The sequence below is a fragment of the Adelges cooleyi genome, unplaced genomic scaffold, assembly GCF_023614345.1.
Source record: "Adelges cooleyi isolate 19-005CV unplaced genomic scaffold, UGA_ACOO_1.1 ACOO_flye_CR_arks_rails_tigmint_CR_PRNA_574, whole genome shotgun sequence".
Lineage (NCBI taxonomy): Eukaryota > Metazoa > Arthropoda > Insecta > Hemiptera > Adelgidae > Adelges > Adelges cooleyi.
In genome coordinates, this window is record NW_026096268.1 from 13,166,224 (window position 1) to 13,180,691 (window position 14,468).

Below are 14,468 nucleotides of genomic sequence, written 5' to 3' on the forward strand. Positions count from 1 at the left end.
GAGTTTTAAGTATGATTGCTTTTTTTATAAATAACTATTCTTTACTTGAAAAATTTACAAAATTGTTTCCGGTAATGAATAAAATACAAATCAAATTATAAAGTACAATTTTTATATTTTGGCACTTGGAACGTTTGACACTTTCACTCTTCATTTATACATTTTAATTCGTATTCATTGATTTTAAATTCATTAAAAAAAATTGCCACGTTTTTTATAATAAAATACGCTATAATAAGACGTACACATTCATTTTTACGAATATAGTCAGAAAAATAAATTAACTACCTAATTACTGAATTCATAGATAGTATGTTATTACACATTACAGTTAAACATTAGGAAGAATACTTCAGTTAGGTCAAATATATGTAACCAAATTTAAAACTAGATTTTTTCAATGTTAATTCGGTATTTTTATTACCCGACATTTGTGTTCAGATTATTTTTGAAATTACTGGTAATTCATACAGTGGCAGCGCCTGTGTAAAGTATTTGGATATTAGAAATGAAGATTACTTGAAATGGAAATCGAGCCATAGTTTAATGTTTTGTCCTCCCCATCGATACACTAAGGTGGTGGAAATGGACAATAGTTAATACTTGCCATTGGCTGTAGAGATTAGTCAATGGTAATGATGTCAATCTTATAGTTGATCTTGATCTTAAGTCAAAATCAAAACAATGGGTTTCTACAAGAACATCGTGTCAACGGCGAAAATTGTTTGCTGTTTGTACTCATAAGCAAATATACCGAGTGATCGTTTAACGCCCTACATTACTTTACTGTTAAAATAATTGCAATTTTGTAGTAATTATTTTCGAAAACATTTTAATGTATGCTATATTAATATACGAGACAATATTCAAATTTGTATCTTTTCAGTATTTTCTAGAGCTTTATCAACTTTCGAAACTTAAATGGTGACGTAAATATTTTATGAACTTTTTAAATTGAGAATTATTTGCTGAAAATGTTGACTGGCCGATAACCAGTTTTGAATAAATAATTTTAAACTTTGACTATACGTGTATACCATGATTGAAATATACAAGGTTATTGCACATAATATATCCCTTCTCGGGCTTCTTCATCAAATATTCAACGATAAAAACAAATATGTCAGCGTAACGGGACCCAAAATCAAGTATATCTGTACACAGTAATATAGTAATAGTAAAATTGATATGCCCTTGCGCTGTCATTTCGATTCTGAAGATAACAATATTCGAGACGATTTGCAATAACATGTATATTTTAACCATGGTGTATACAATACACGATTATAAATAATGTGTATGTTGTGCGGCCAGCATTACATATTCTTAAGGAGTAATGATCCATATACTTTGGACATATTGATATTTAAACATTAATTATTGTAAAGTAGTTTATACCTTTCTAATGAACAACATTATTTTAAAAAAAAGGTATTTTTAAAAAAGTTTAATTGAATGGTACAGGGAAATAACCAGCAAAGTCACTTTTTAAAAATGGCAATTTTTTGTTATAAAATTCGTTTTGATACAAAACGAATCTGTTCTTTACTTTTAAGCACGATTATAAACAAAAATAAACAATATTTTTCAAAGTCTTAAGTATTTCTTTAACATTTTAAAACATATTTTAGCATTACTTAAACGTGTTTTTTCTTAGATTAGAAAAAGTGACTGCTGGTTTTTTCCCTGTACCCTTCAATTACTGTAACATACTTGAACAATTGACAATCATACGAAGCAAATACGGTTAAATTTAAAATGTCGATAGTGTTTAGGAAATTTGTCAAAATAGCAATAATTCTGATCAAAATAATTAGGATTAGAGGAAAGAAAAACGGACAAAGTTAGCATTATTTCAGACACTGAAGCGTTGACCGAGCTCGAAATTTAAAACAAAAATCAGTGCATCTAATCACAAAAAAAAATGGCTGGATGATAAAATCACTTTAAAAAAAAATACCAAGCACATTCCGAACAACTTAGTTGGAACCATCGTCATTTGACGTCTTTTTGAACCTTACTATTATTCAACATGGATTATTCATTGAATATAATTTGGTATAGGAAGTTCCTATTAGGAACTGCTTTAGTCATGCGGATACTTCATTATTAGGCATACAATTAGTTTTTCTGTAGTAAACACGTCAACACCTTCGTCATAACTCTTCATTTGACAGTCTGAAAAATTGTTTGGTTTGCTATAAAGAACCCCCATCCTCTAGTTATATACAAACTTAAAAACATGTTAAGAGAGTGTCCACAAATCCTTAATTTTAGAACTTCATTTATTTTAGTGAGAGATTTATTGATTATAATTATGAGTTATGACCAATTTTACTTATTCAAACTTTGTAAACTGAGGTACTTACTTTTGAAGTTATGAGCTAAAACTTGTTTTAGATTTTTTTTTTAAATGCAATAACTTTTCCGTTTGTTTGTTAATTTTTATTTTTGCACCATTATAATACAGTTATTAGATAGAGATGGTTTTGAAAACGATATCGCGCGACAAAGTATTATAATAATAACAGTATTATTATTGTAAAAAAAAAAAATAATAACAAAACCTAGTTACCAAATAAATCGTTATTCCTTAGTGTTTTTGTCGTTGGTTTTATTGTCTTGACCTTCTTCAATTTTCCTATTTTAGATAAGGAATAGCGACCTTGAGCGCGAAAAATAATAACTTGCATCAATATCCTAAATAGAATATCAATAATCTCAAAAAACAAAACTTAATTTAAGTTCAAAGCTTATTTGGAAATAAACTTTGTCCATGTTTTGAAGCACATGCAAAATATTGATATTTAAACCAACATGTTTTACTTTTATTTCACCACTGTGTCATTGAGTCACAAAAATCCGAATCATGTTGTGATCAACTTGTGGAATTTTAAGCGTTCGATTTTCGACAATAAGTTTTATTAGTCAAAAAAACAAGACCTAAAAATACATTTTTCTTTTTTATCTTCGACACCTAGGTAATAGGTATAGTTGCTTTCAATTGCAGTTTTTAGAAATTGTAACAAATGTTTTTTTAACGTTAACTAAATACATTAATACATCTATCATTTATCAAATGACTCATTTGGTAACGGTAAGTTTATTATACTATTTTATTATGTACAACTTTTGCTGTCTATCTGCATATATGTCGTTCTTGGTCGTTTATTTGTAAACAACATACAGGTAATACAATTATGTATAATGATACTACTTCAGATATTATTATTTCCTTAAGCGGATAAATATACTATTAATCTCGGCGTATAGTATTTTTAGCTCATTTGTAATTGCTATTTTTTTTTTAAGGCAAATAATAATAAGCATTCGTTGGCCGTAGAAAAATATATACATCCTTTATATTTGAAAACGTTTTTCTCAATACAGTATACACATAAGAAACACTTAACATAATATGTTCAAGTATGAATCAGTACAGAATAATATGTTAGCGAAGTTGGATCAAAGCAACTATTAAATCTGAATGTGATTTCATTATTCACACCGACATGATCGACATAATATTATATAAGACGTTTTTTTCAAATCCCTTTTTTTATTTTATTCATAACCATAAGAAATTACGAAATCGGGGGGGCGGGTAGGAAATGACCCTATTATTCAAGGGGCTGAATGTGGCTCTACCGGTCGTTGTTTAACATTTTTGAAACTCGAATGCTTATCGCTATGATTAACAGCTATCGTCTATCGACAAGACGACTTCTAACTAAACCTCTGTGATAAATAATCGATTCAAATACTACAGTATTGCATTAGTCACCCTGTAGACGATGACAATGCAACGGCGAATGACAATCGTATTGCGTACACGGCGTAAGCCCGATAATGTTTATAATAATAATAATACATGACGACGCCAAAAAAAAAAACCTTTAAAAACTAAATTGGATTTTACTTACTAAAAATATTGAAAAATGTATATTATATTAATATAAAAAATAATAATAAAAAAAATAGCAATCGGCGAATACATGATAATAACGCCATACGCGTTCAGTCGGGCCGCACCGACGCGCCGGCATTGAAAGTTCTTATATGGTCAAGTCCGTGGACGCGGGGAGCGGTCGTCCGGCGACGGCGGAGAACCGGATCAAGGAAGCGGCGGCCTTCCATCGCCTCCACCGCCGCGCTGTGCACTAGGGAGGGACCCGTACTCGTCACTTTAGCCGCCGCGCGCCGACCGCGACACGCTGTTACCGTATACACACACACGATAATAATACATATTGTATACTATACTACTATTGTTGTTGTTGTTGTTGTTGTATGTCCATATTGGTTTGAAGTTGGTACGGTAATTTTTTTAGTTTTTTTATTTGTACTTTTTAATAATAAAAAAAAAAAATTACATTTGTCTGAACGATCGATACCGATTTTTTATTGTTTTTTAAATTAAATTACTCCCGTTCGCCGCCGACGAGTAGAACACGCTGTGTAACCGTTAAATAATAATAATAGTTGTATACTGTCGTTGTTTTTCGATAATATATATTATTATGATCTGACGATGGCGACGCTGTTGAAGAACGTGACCAATTGCTTATGGCAAGCGTTCAACTCGTTGGACACGGACAACACCGGAACCGTTGTCAAGTCGAAACTCAAAGTAAGCTTCAAGTCGAATGATTTTTTTTTTTTAGTGTTTTTGTATGCCTTTTTCGGCAAAAACTGAATTAAGTGCTGTTAGAATTCGCATGACGGTTACTTACAAGTTTTTAAGTGCCTTAAATATAACTTTTTTTTTTTGTAAAAATCCACAATTTCGGATTTATATCAACTAATAGGTTACTCTCGCGTATAGTGTAGCAATTAATAGATCTTTGGGCAAGGGGGGGGGGGTTAAATTTGAACCGTCCTGAAACGAATGGGGTAGTTCTCCTCTTCAATCCACTTTTCCTCATTTGCTCTTCATCCCCTGTCCGGCTGATATTTCCTTTCAAAGTATCTCAGTACAACAATAAATATTTTTATAGTAAAAAAATTTCCCAAAATCATTCTTTATAAAATTAAATGTTTAGCAATTTATTATTGGATTATTGTATTTTGGATTCTATTTTATAGGAGCATTTGTTTTGTATTAACATTCTTCTAAACCCAAAGGGTCATCGTGAAAATAATAAGTAATAATTAGAATAATATTACTATGAATAATAATGATACTACTAAGGACTATACGTTTTTACAACTAACCTAAATAAAGGATTATTCATGCAAAATCGTCAAGGTTTTGGAAAATTAATGTCCTGTTAATTTTTTTTTTAAATTCAACGATTTACAATCATATACGATTCTATATGTAGATATTGTGAAGTTAAAATATCTATATCACTTGGTCCCCAGGCAGCTTAGCCTATGAAGAGCATCTTATAAAGTATCACCTTTACATTAATACATAATATAATCATATTGAATTTTATAAATACTACTATAGTTATCTTACGTTTAACTACTGTGCTATAAGCAACCAAAATCTGGACAGAATATAATATACGAAATGCGGTTTATATACATTTTCATTTCTTGTGTACTTAATAAATACAATTTTTATAAATAGACGTTATAACAACACTTGTTTATACAAAGTCATTAAAAAAAGTGTTTACTTACTGAAAACCCGGTTAAAAATACAACTACCATTGTAGTACAACAAATCAAAAAATAATAATAATTTTTTTGCATTTTTTATTTCACACGAGCGTACAAGTGTGTATATTTTAAAATATACCTACTAATCGTTTTTAAAAAATAAATGTTTATTAATTTTTTTCTTCCTCCTTTACATAACAGTCAACTTGGAAAATAATAATAAATTCATAATAATATTGTCTTTTATTTATTACCTTCTCTTGGTTATTGTCGGTAGCCAACAGAGAATGGTAATTGAAATAGCATTGTGCGTACTGCGTAGGTATACTTTATGTAAATAATTTAGGAATTAATAAGGTATGTAGGCCCGTGTTGTTTACATGCTGATTAAATGTCGAATATTAGATTAAAACTGAATAGGTAGTCAGCTTACTCAGCTGTAATGTTATCTGCAAACAAGTGCTAAATGCTATCAGTTAGCACAGTTTTTATTAAAATATAGTTAATATATTTATATAGGGTAGTCTTCAAATAATCATACAAGGCGCATAAGCTACAATAAGAAGGGTCTAAATTAAGTTTAACGTTACAAAGTAAGAATTGTTTTTTTTCTTTAAAACTTTGATGTTTGTTATAAACACTGAAATGCCAAAAAAAAGAAATTAATGTCAAGTTGCATTAAAATTAAAGATGATGTTTTTTTATGTTAGTACTTATTACGCCAGCTATTGGAATGTATTATATTTTCAATGATATACTATATTGTTATGTGGGAAAAGTACTATAGAGAAATTGGGTATTATTGCGTCAACAGTAAACACTCATTAAAACTTCCTAACACATCTTATATAAAATAAGATGATTTATGAGTAAACCAACAGATCGTATTAAATGACTAACAGTTGTGTGGAATTGGTGACTCATAACATATTATATGTTTGGCATATTTGCTTTCAACTGTAAAAAGAAAGGCAAAATTTAAATTTAATTTTTAAAACATCGGCTCATGGAGATAAATTGAAAATTAAAAGGTTTTTATGTTGTCTCCAAGTCCTTCTTGTAGTAACACTTATCAGTTAATAACATACATTTTTACAATTCTTTTCTATTACCTAATATTTCAAAACTATGCGGTGTATGATTAAATTCAAACAAAAAATATACCTTCTAAGCCTCTCATTAAAGCTATAATGGCGATTGGACAGAAAGAAAAATGTAAGGTCGTTCACATGTCTTGCAGCCGGCTTAGATCGGAAACTATAATTTACTGGTATTAAGAAAGTAAAAATATTCAAGTAAAAAATGTTTGAAGTGATTCATCACATACTCATTGTATTTAATATCTATTAAAACAGTCTCACGCGATAGTCGACCAAAGAATGTATTTGTATAAAAATATAAATAATTATAAATTACAAGTTCACAGAGGCTCGCGTTACGGTGAAATCATCAAGGTTTTTTTTTTGCTGTGTCCGGTAAAGTAACACAATAATGAATCATACATTTAATCTACTTGAATCAAGCTAGCACAACGTTATTTTATCAGAACCCACTATAATGTAAATAGGTAGGATGTCGGACTCGGATAACACTTTGAAATAATTTACAGTACGAAAAATGATTATAAAACATTAATTTTAAAATCAAATAATCCAGTGAATATGGGACAAATCATGTTATCTTTATTCCTTTGGGATTGAGCCGCGACTGAATTGACTATCCTGTATTATAATTAAAATTGTTATCATATCAAAATACAGAATCCTACGTCAATAATATTAAAAATAGTGTGGCCCTTATTCGAGAGTATAATATAGAGTATTGTTTTCTAACTCTAGCATCTAATTTATTTATTTAGTAGGTAGTGCAGTATACATAGCTCCATGACAGCTGCGGTAAGTGCATATTTTATGAAGGGACCCACTAAGACCGAGTGAATTTAATGCACTACTCGAATATTTAGTATTGTTATCCCGACGAACTTTGTGCAATTATACCATAATATATAATAGCAAAACTGGAGGTCAAAGCAAATGCACGTTTGAATCTTTAAACAGAGTTTTCTTTAAACCATCGACATACCTACTAGAATACTATGTTGCATTACTCCGTTGGGTTAGGATAGTATTCGAGGTTACTGGATTTCCGCCTATGGACAGTTAAAAGTAAAATAAGAACTTCTTAGGGCTCATTTGTCAATCAGCTTTGTCTTCTCAGGATACCCCGAGATTCAGAGTCGCGATATTTACTATTAGATGATTAATACGTCGATGATTTAGGTTTTAACTGCAAACATTGGAATCCTCCTCGATCTGTATGGCGTAGAAAAAGGTCTTGAACATTATAGAAGCACGCCGACGTTGAACTTTCAGCATTTCAAGTACTATTTACTGAAAGAGGTTTGTGCTCGTGCAATAATTAGTGGCCATTTCAATGCGTTTTTTCTCGTGATTTTCAGGTTTTCTTACCTCTGCCAAACACGTTGTCGTTGTCCGTACTACATGAATTCGAGTCCAAGATAGACGAGACGTGCTGGTTAATATGCAAGAAAGATTACGTGGAAAAATGTCAAATGTTGCCAGAAGACTGCATGTACAAACTGTTCAGAGTGTTTTGCTTTTTATCCGAGCTGATAACCGACCCGGAGAAGCCCAATCGGTTTCAAGTATAAACAATAATAATTTCGAAAATATTTGTTCGGCTCTCGAGACATAAAATCGAACTTACTTCTTCTCAATATTGTTTTGTTTTTTCACAGGTAATAATGGACACGTCCGAGGTGGGTCTAGTGGCGTCGCAAATCGTTACCTCTCTGGGAACCGACTGGGACCAATCCGGGTTCGAAGAACTCGTCGGCAACGCCAGCGGATTTCAGTTCGGCACGTTCCTTACGGTACTGGAGAAACGATACTTGGCCGACGTCGACAGAGCCGGTTTGGTCGAAGCTTTGAATGCGGTTACCAACATGTTCATCGACGACATCATCAAAAAGGTTGGGCCGTATATTGTTGTGAGAGAGTAGAGAGATTGAATGGCAGCATTGATTCCACCACCGGTGTGCGGTTGTTTCAGGGGGTGCTATTGAAACGGGGATACTTGTTGCCGACATTGCGAGAATACTGGTTCGTGCTGAAGCCTTGCCAATTGCTCTACTACAAAAACCAAGAAGAAAAAGAACAGTGCGGGTCCATAATGTTGGATCCCAGGTGTTGGGTGGATTCCAATCTCCAGCGCATCATGTTGCACACGACTGAAAGGACATTCGAACTGGCCACCAAGGATCACAGGTAAAACTAAAACTACAATCCTTATTCACTTCACACGCCTCCTGGCTCCTTATGTCTTTATGTATCACATCCGCCTACTTCTTCCTCGATCTACGTTTGTCTCCACCACGATGGCTCTTATTTGTTTCACTATTTCACGTTCCTCGAGTCTTTCAATATGCTTAAACCGTCTCAATTTGTCTCTCAGCATGTTCATTTTAGCCACATCCATTTTTCATTAATTTATCTAATACAGTGCCTAACCTAACACTCCTTTCCACACATCATTGCTGATCAAAATTGTCTTTTGACTCTAAATTACACCTTTCTGACTCTTCATATACTCTTTAGTCAAACTGAACTAAAATTATGTTACACCACACACTTAATTTTCTTACATTATTGAGACATTATACGAACTATTATTTTATTGTATTGACCTACTGAAAAATATATTCTTAATAAATAGAAGCAGACTGCAATGGCTGTCCGCGTTCAAGTTGGCTATTTCTTATTCGGCCGGCACGGAAGGTTACCAGCGCACGTTGCTGCACAGGAGACAAAAGCAAAGAAAAGCAGAACTGCAAGAGAAACACAGAAGAAGTAGTATTATTCACGATATGGATGCTCAGCTGCAAGCAGAGAAACTAGTGCGTGTAAAGATGTTGATCACACAAGCCACACAAATAACTGTTCTATAAAATAGTTTGACACTTTTTTTTCTCTTCAATTTCGTAGGCTAGAGCAGCGGTGGAAATCCAAGCCAAAGAGTTGAAAGTGGCCAGTGAAAAACACGTGGAAGAATTAGAATGTCTACTGGAAGAAGAAACAAAAGCAAAGCGCGATGAAGAAATCGTTCGAAATTTGCAAGCCAGGTAAAGTGTTAATATTTTGTATAAATCATAATAATCAGTTGGACGAAATTCAATTTGCAGGATTTTTTTTAAATCACAAAATCTAAATTCGTAGAAATATATATTATATTGACAATTAATGCAGATTTTTTAATGTGAAAATTATATTTTAAATCATTCGGGTTTGGGATTTTCTGTTATTCCAAAAATCCAGAGTTATCCCGAACTCATGTTTTTGCAATAATATAATATTGAAATGGTGATCTCAAGTGCATTTTCTACTATAGAGTTTTAAGAGAAGAATGGGAAAAAAGAGAAGAACTAGAGAGACTACAGGAAGAACAGAAATTATTGTTAGAACAAGAACGGGAAAAAAGAAAAGAATTCGAAATGAAACAAAAAGAAAAAGAAAACCAATTGCTCGGTACAGTGTTACGTTTAAAATAATCTTTTTATCAATGAAATTATTTACCATAATCTTTATTGTAGAAGCGCAACAGAGACTGATCGAGTTAGAAGCGGAAAAACAACGACTCGATGACGAGTTGAGTAGAGCTCAAAAGAAGATCAGCGTTTCTGAAAAAGCCGTAGCGTCGTTAACCGATGTACAATCGGTAATGTATTTAATATATTATTATTATAATCAATTTCAGTTTAACTTCCATACCTAATCCTAAAATCTACATAAGATATTCTGCAGTTACATATTACGTATTTTGAATTTTGTGTATCTATATTAGTTATAACAATAAACACGATTTATAATATATATATAGCAACATGTCTTTGTTTAGGTATTTGTAACTTGAAATTAAGCATCACATTAAAATAATATATTTTTGTTTTCAGGCCGATGGATTAAACGTAAAACCACAAGTAAAAGTGAGGAGGACTATGTCTTTTATACCATCAACTAAAGAACGACCATACTATTACTAAAATAAAGACATAAAAAATTATTGTTATTACTAATGTTCTTTGTAGATTTATTTATACATTATTAAGTTATATTATTAATACACTCGTGTAAATTACAATACAAAAAAAAAGGGGAAAAAATGTATCATATTATTATCATAAAAATAGTCATCGAAATGTACAAAATTGTCTTGCTCAAGTGTGATGAAAAAAAAACCATGAGAATTTTTTTTTACATTTACATTATAATATATCATGATATAATGTTGTTGTATGTAAATAAAATAAAGCACTTATTTAAACGCTGTATCTCTTTGACGATAAGGAATTCCTCTAGCTTTCATTTCTCTGATGAAATTCGGCGGCAGACGTCCCGCTACAGATATAGCATAAATTCCTTTTGTAAATCTATCTGTAATTTTATAACAATAATAATTTAAGTTACTTGAAGTCTGGTTTACACCTATCAAAGTTACCACGTTCGTAGTTCTCGTATCCGTGCACCTCATTAACGGACACAGACGAAAGTGTTTACTCTATACAAGTATCGCCTACATAAATTCTCACTCACGTGAATTTTAATACATGTTAGATGACTTGACTCGTATGAGTACTCTGCACGTACGTAGAGACTGTTTATATTATCCGAATTATATCCATGCCACAAATTTGAGTGCTTCGAACATGGTTACTCAGATAAGTGTAAGCCGGGCTTTAATGAATTTTGATAATTTTATACAAACTTTATGTTATTTTAAATTGGTACTTACTAATTTTTTGCCATCTAGCTACCCAACTATCGTCTGGACTCATTAATGCAACCATTCTGTCAAAAAAAAAAAAAAAAAACATATACAAATCTTTATTATGATATCTGGTTTATAGATATCCTTACCCGTCAAAGTTTGAACTCGTACAGTCATAAACATGATCCCGGTTATTTTTCATTCGGAGAAATTCATCACAGTTGTCACAGCCGTCAAACTCGAATTGATCAAATGACTACAATAAACAGAATGTTATGTTTAAAATACATAATAAAATATTTTATAGTACGATACATATATACTATATCTTAAGTGAATACATTTTACAAATCAGGTAAAATAAATAAAGTGTTTACATACTGTAAAAGTTATTGATGGTCAGGTATCGTGTCGATACCTGACTATCAATAATACTTATGTGTACACTCACTTAAGGAAAAAAAAAAGAGAGACACACACATGCCCTATCTCTACAATCAAACATCTTATCGGTATGACTATACTTATTATAGGTAAAAACTGCAAGGTGAAATGTAATTACTCGCAAAACATATAAATTCAGTGCAGAATTACTAACCTAACCGTGTATAGGCATATAACTTTAACATTCTTATAATATTTTAACTGATAGGGAACAAATTTTCTTTTATTGGATACCCTTTTTTGTAATGGTGAGTTTAGTGTTTTTACGCCGATTTAAAACCTCAAATCAGAAATTCGCTAACTCCACTAATTAAAAAAATATAGCTACTTTGTCAATGAATATTACTTTGAACACGGTTATAAATAAATAAAACAATAATACTAATGGAAATATTATGCTAATAATCAACTAAATGCCACTAAGAACGGACGTTTTTTTCCATTTCCCGTGGACAATAATCATCATTGTAATTGGTTTCTAAGGTTTTATTAAACAATATGCTACCTAGATAATTAGTAATTTTCACTTACCTTAATCAATGAGCAAACTAGGCAAGCCCTAGCCTGTCTCATGTCCTTAGGAATGGAATCCATTGTGACGAGTTTTTATTGACTTATAAAAAAAAAAATTACTTTATACCTATATGCGGTCTCTATTATTTTTTACTCTTAAAAAGAAAATTGAATATAAATGAAAGTATAGTACAATATTATAAATGTGTTAAATAATAAAATGTATATAATTCGTAGGTCTTCATAATAATATTATTAATGTCATAACTAACAACAAGAAAAATAACATTGCCTCAGAAGCTAAGATAAGGCGAATTAACTCCACCGTTATCAGTTGCCCGTTTAATAAGGTAGAAAGGTTTACGGGATTCACCACATTGGCGTTGAGCGCTGTAGGTTATATGAACGATTGTAAGGTTATATTTAATGGCGGGAAGTCAATTACATTCAAAATCAAAACGCGCGAAGACCGAATAATACTCGGCAAAGTGCAAACTAAATGATTGTATTTTAAAACTATCAATACATAATGTATACATATCGTCAGCCTAGTTAGCAAATGACGTATCTCAAAAAAAAAATTAATTTTAATAATGGTTATCCAGTCGACTGGTTATAATAATGATTATATTTTAGTGTTTTCTCCAATGGAGTGTGTAATAAATATATTGGATAATTAAAGTCGAAAGACAATCTAAAGTATCTTCGTTTGTAAATAACAGCCATTATTTTTTTGCAGAAATAGTCAATCAAATCATATTTGTGGTAATATAATATAAAACATAATTATCAAAAGATATTTAATATATTTAAATAACTTTATTAACCTAAGACACAGTTTACCTGTCAATACGTGAGTACATACTAACTAATTATAATACTCAGGATTGATATAGATTATTAAATATAAATAATTATCTAAATATGAAAAAAAAAAACACAAACACTGAAAAATGGACTGTTAAAAACATATATATGTAATAAATTATAGTTTATTTTTATAAATAATATTTACGTTGTTCATTGTTGTTACTTAGTTTTGGATGATTGTCCTGCAATATTTTGAGATAGTGCAGTTTCTTACGGGTCTTACTTACTTAAAGGTCTTATAATAATAATAAAATAATTTTCCTTTCCAGCGACTAAAAAACCCTATCAATGTTTTCTTTTTAAAGAGTAAATAAGTATTTATTATACAAAAAAACATATAATTATATAAAGCTATATATAATAAAATTATATAATATACCTTACCCCAACTTCGGCTTAGGTATGTTTTTTTTTCAATTCATTGCTTTTTTTTTATTTTGTGAATATTATTATAGGCGTGGTGGAGTAAAGGAACAAGGTGAACCAAACCCTTAAGCTTCTGAACCCCCAGAAGACTTATATTATTATTTTATGTTGCATCAAAATGTACTCTAAGGTATTACACGCAGAATACAAAAACCCCTACCTTCCAACATGATTATTTTTTTGAAGAAACTACATTTTTTAGTAGTTTTAATCTCGATAATAATATTTTAGCATTTTAATTAAGCAGCAATGTTATATTTTGTTAGGTAAATAAAAAAACCATGATTTGTTTTAAGGGGTTCTTATTGTTTACCTATGCAAAATGGTATCGAAGCAGTTTCGATTAATTTGTATTCATTATTAACATATGTGCGTGTACACAAGAGTTTAAAATCCAAATTAATTTTAATAAAACATACGGCTTCACGATTAACGACGTCACTTTTTGTACTGTTTAACCACAAGTAAAATGTAACGATAAAGAATGGTTATTGTGTACCTACATCTTAAAAGTTTTCATTGTTGAGAGAATAATTTTAGGCGCTTATAGTGTAATTTTTAACTCGAACAGATAGGTACGCAACGGTTTAGGTATTTTACAAATTATATTAATTACAGCTGGGTTTGACTAAGAGTCGTATTTATTGGTATTATTAATAAAAAAAAAAATAAATAAATAAAATGAATTTATCTTTGATGTGAAAAAAATTATAAGACACGTATTAAGTAGGTATAAGACATATTGTAATTCAACGTAGTGCCTATGGGAATTTTTGGCCATTTTATATACATATATATATATGATATTAATTTAATTAAAA

General features: G+C 30.8%; 2 protein-coding genes across 3 annotated transcripts; one reads left to right on the forward strand and one right to left on the reverse strand.

Annotated features, from left to right (window-relative positions):
* The first annotated feature begins 4,226 nt into the window (after positions 1–4,226).
* On the forward strand, positions 4,227–10,880 carry LOC126843485 (differentially expressed in FDCP 6 homolog). Of its 2 annotated transcripts, none has more exons than XM_050581041.1 (10): positions 4,227–4,630; positions 7,890–8,009; positions 8,069–8,275; positions 8,369–8,602; positions 8,683–8,897; positions 9,346–9,526; positions 9,615–9,751; positions 10,018–10,154; positions 10,220–10,344; positions 10,580–10,880. In XM_050581041.1, exons 1-10 carry the CDS (start codon positions 4,532–4,534, stop codon positions 10,667–10,669), a joined length of 1,545 nt encoding a protein of 514 aa, XP_050436998.1. In that variant the 5' UTR covers positions 4,227–4,531; the 3' UTR covers positions 10,670–10,880. The 2 variants fall into 2 exon arrangements, with proteins under 2 accessions (XP_050436998.1, XP_050436999.1); XM_050581042.1 differs by lacking the exon at positions 4,227–4,630 and adding an exon at positions 7,487–7,505.
* On the reverse strand, positions 10,714–12,635 carry LOC126843489 (transcription elongation factor SPT4). Its single transcript, XM_050581048.1, has 4 exons — positions 12,370–12,635; positions 11,544–11,650; positions 11,419–11,474; positions 10,714–11,060 (listed from the first exon to the last, which is right to left on the reverse strand). The coding sequence occupies exons 1-4, from the start codon at positions 12,430–12,432 to the stop codon at positions 10,942–10,944; spliced, it is 345 nt and encodes a 114-aa protein (XP_050437005.1). The 5' UTR covers positions 12,433–12,635; the 3' UTR covers positions 10,714–10,941.
* Positions 12,636–14,468: the final 1,833 nt, after the last annotated feature.

Excerpts from the sequence above, each read along its gene's own strand:
- LOC126843485 (XM_050581041.1), top strand. The coding sequence starts at position 4,532 with ATGGCGACGCTGTTGAAGAACGTGACCAATTGCTTATGGCAAGCGTTC. Across the intron at positions 8,010-8,068 it reads AGTACTATTTACTGAAAGAG|GTTTTCTTACCTCTGCCAAA; the intron begins GTTTGTGCTCGT and ends CGTGATTTTCAG. Across the intron at positions 8,603-8,682 it reads TCGACGACATCATCAAAAAG|GGGGTGCTATTGAAACGGGG; the intron begins GTTGGGCCGTAT and ends CGGTTGTTTCAG.
- LOC126843489 (XM_050581048.1), bottom strand. The coding sequence starts at position 12,432 with ATGGATTCCATTCCTAAGGACATGAGACAGGCTAGGGCTTGCCTAGTT. Across the intron at positions 11,475-11,543 it reads ACGAGTTCAAACTTTGACGG|AATGGTTGCATTAATGAGTC; the intron begins GTAAGGATATCT and ends TTTTTTTGACAG. Across the intron at positions 11,061-11,418 it reads AGCTAGATGGCAAAAAATTA|ATAGATTTACAAAAGGAATT; the intron begins GTAAGTACCAAT and ends ATAAAATTACAG.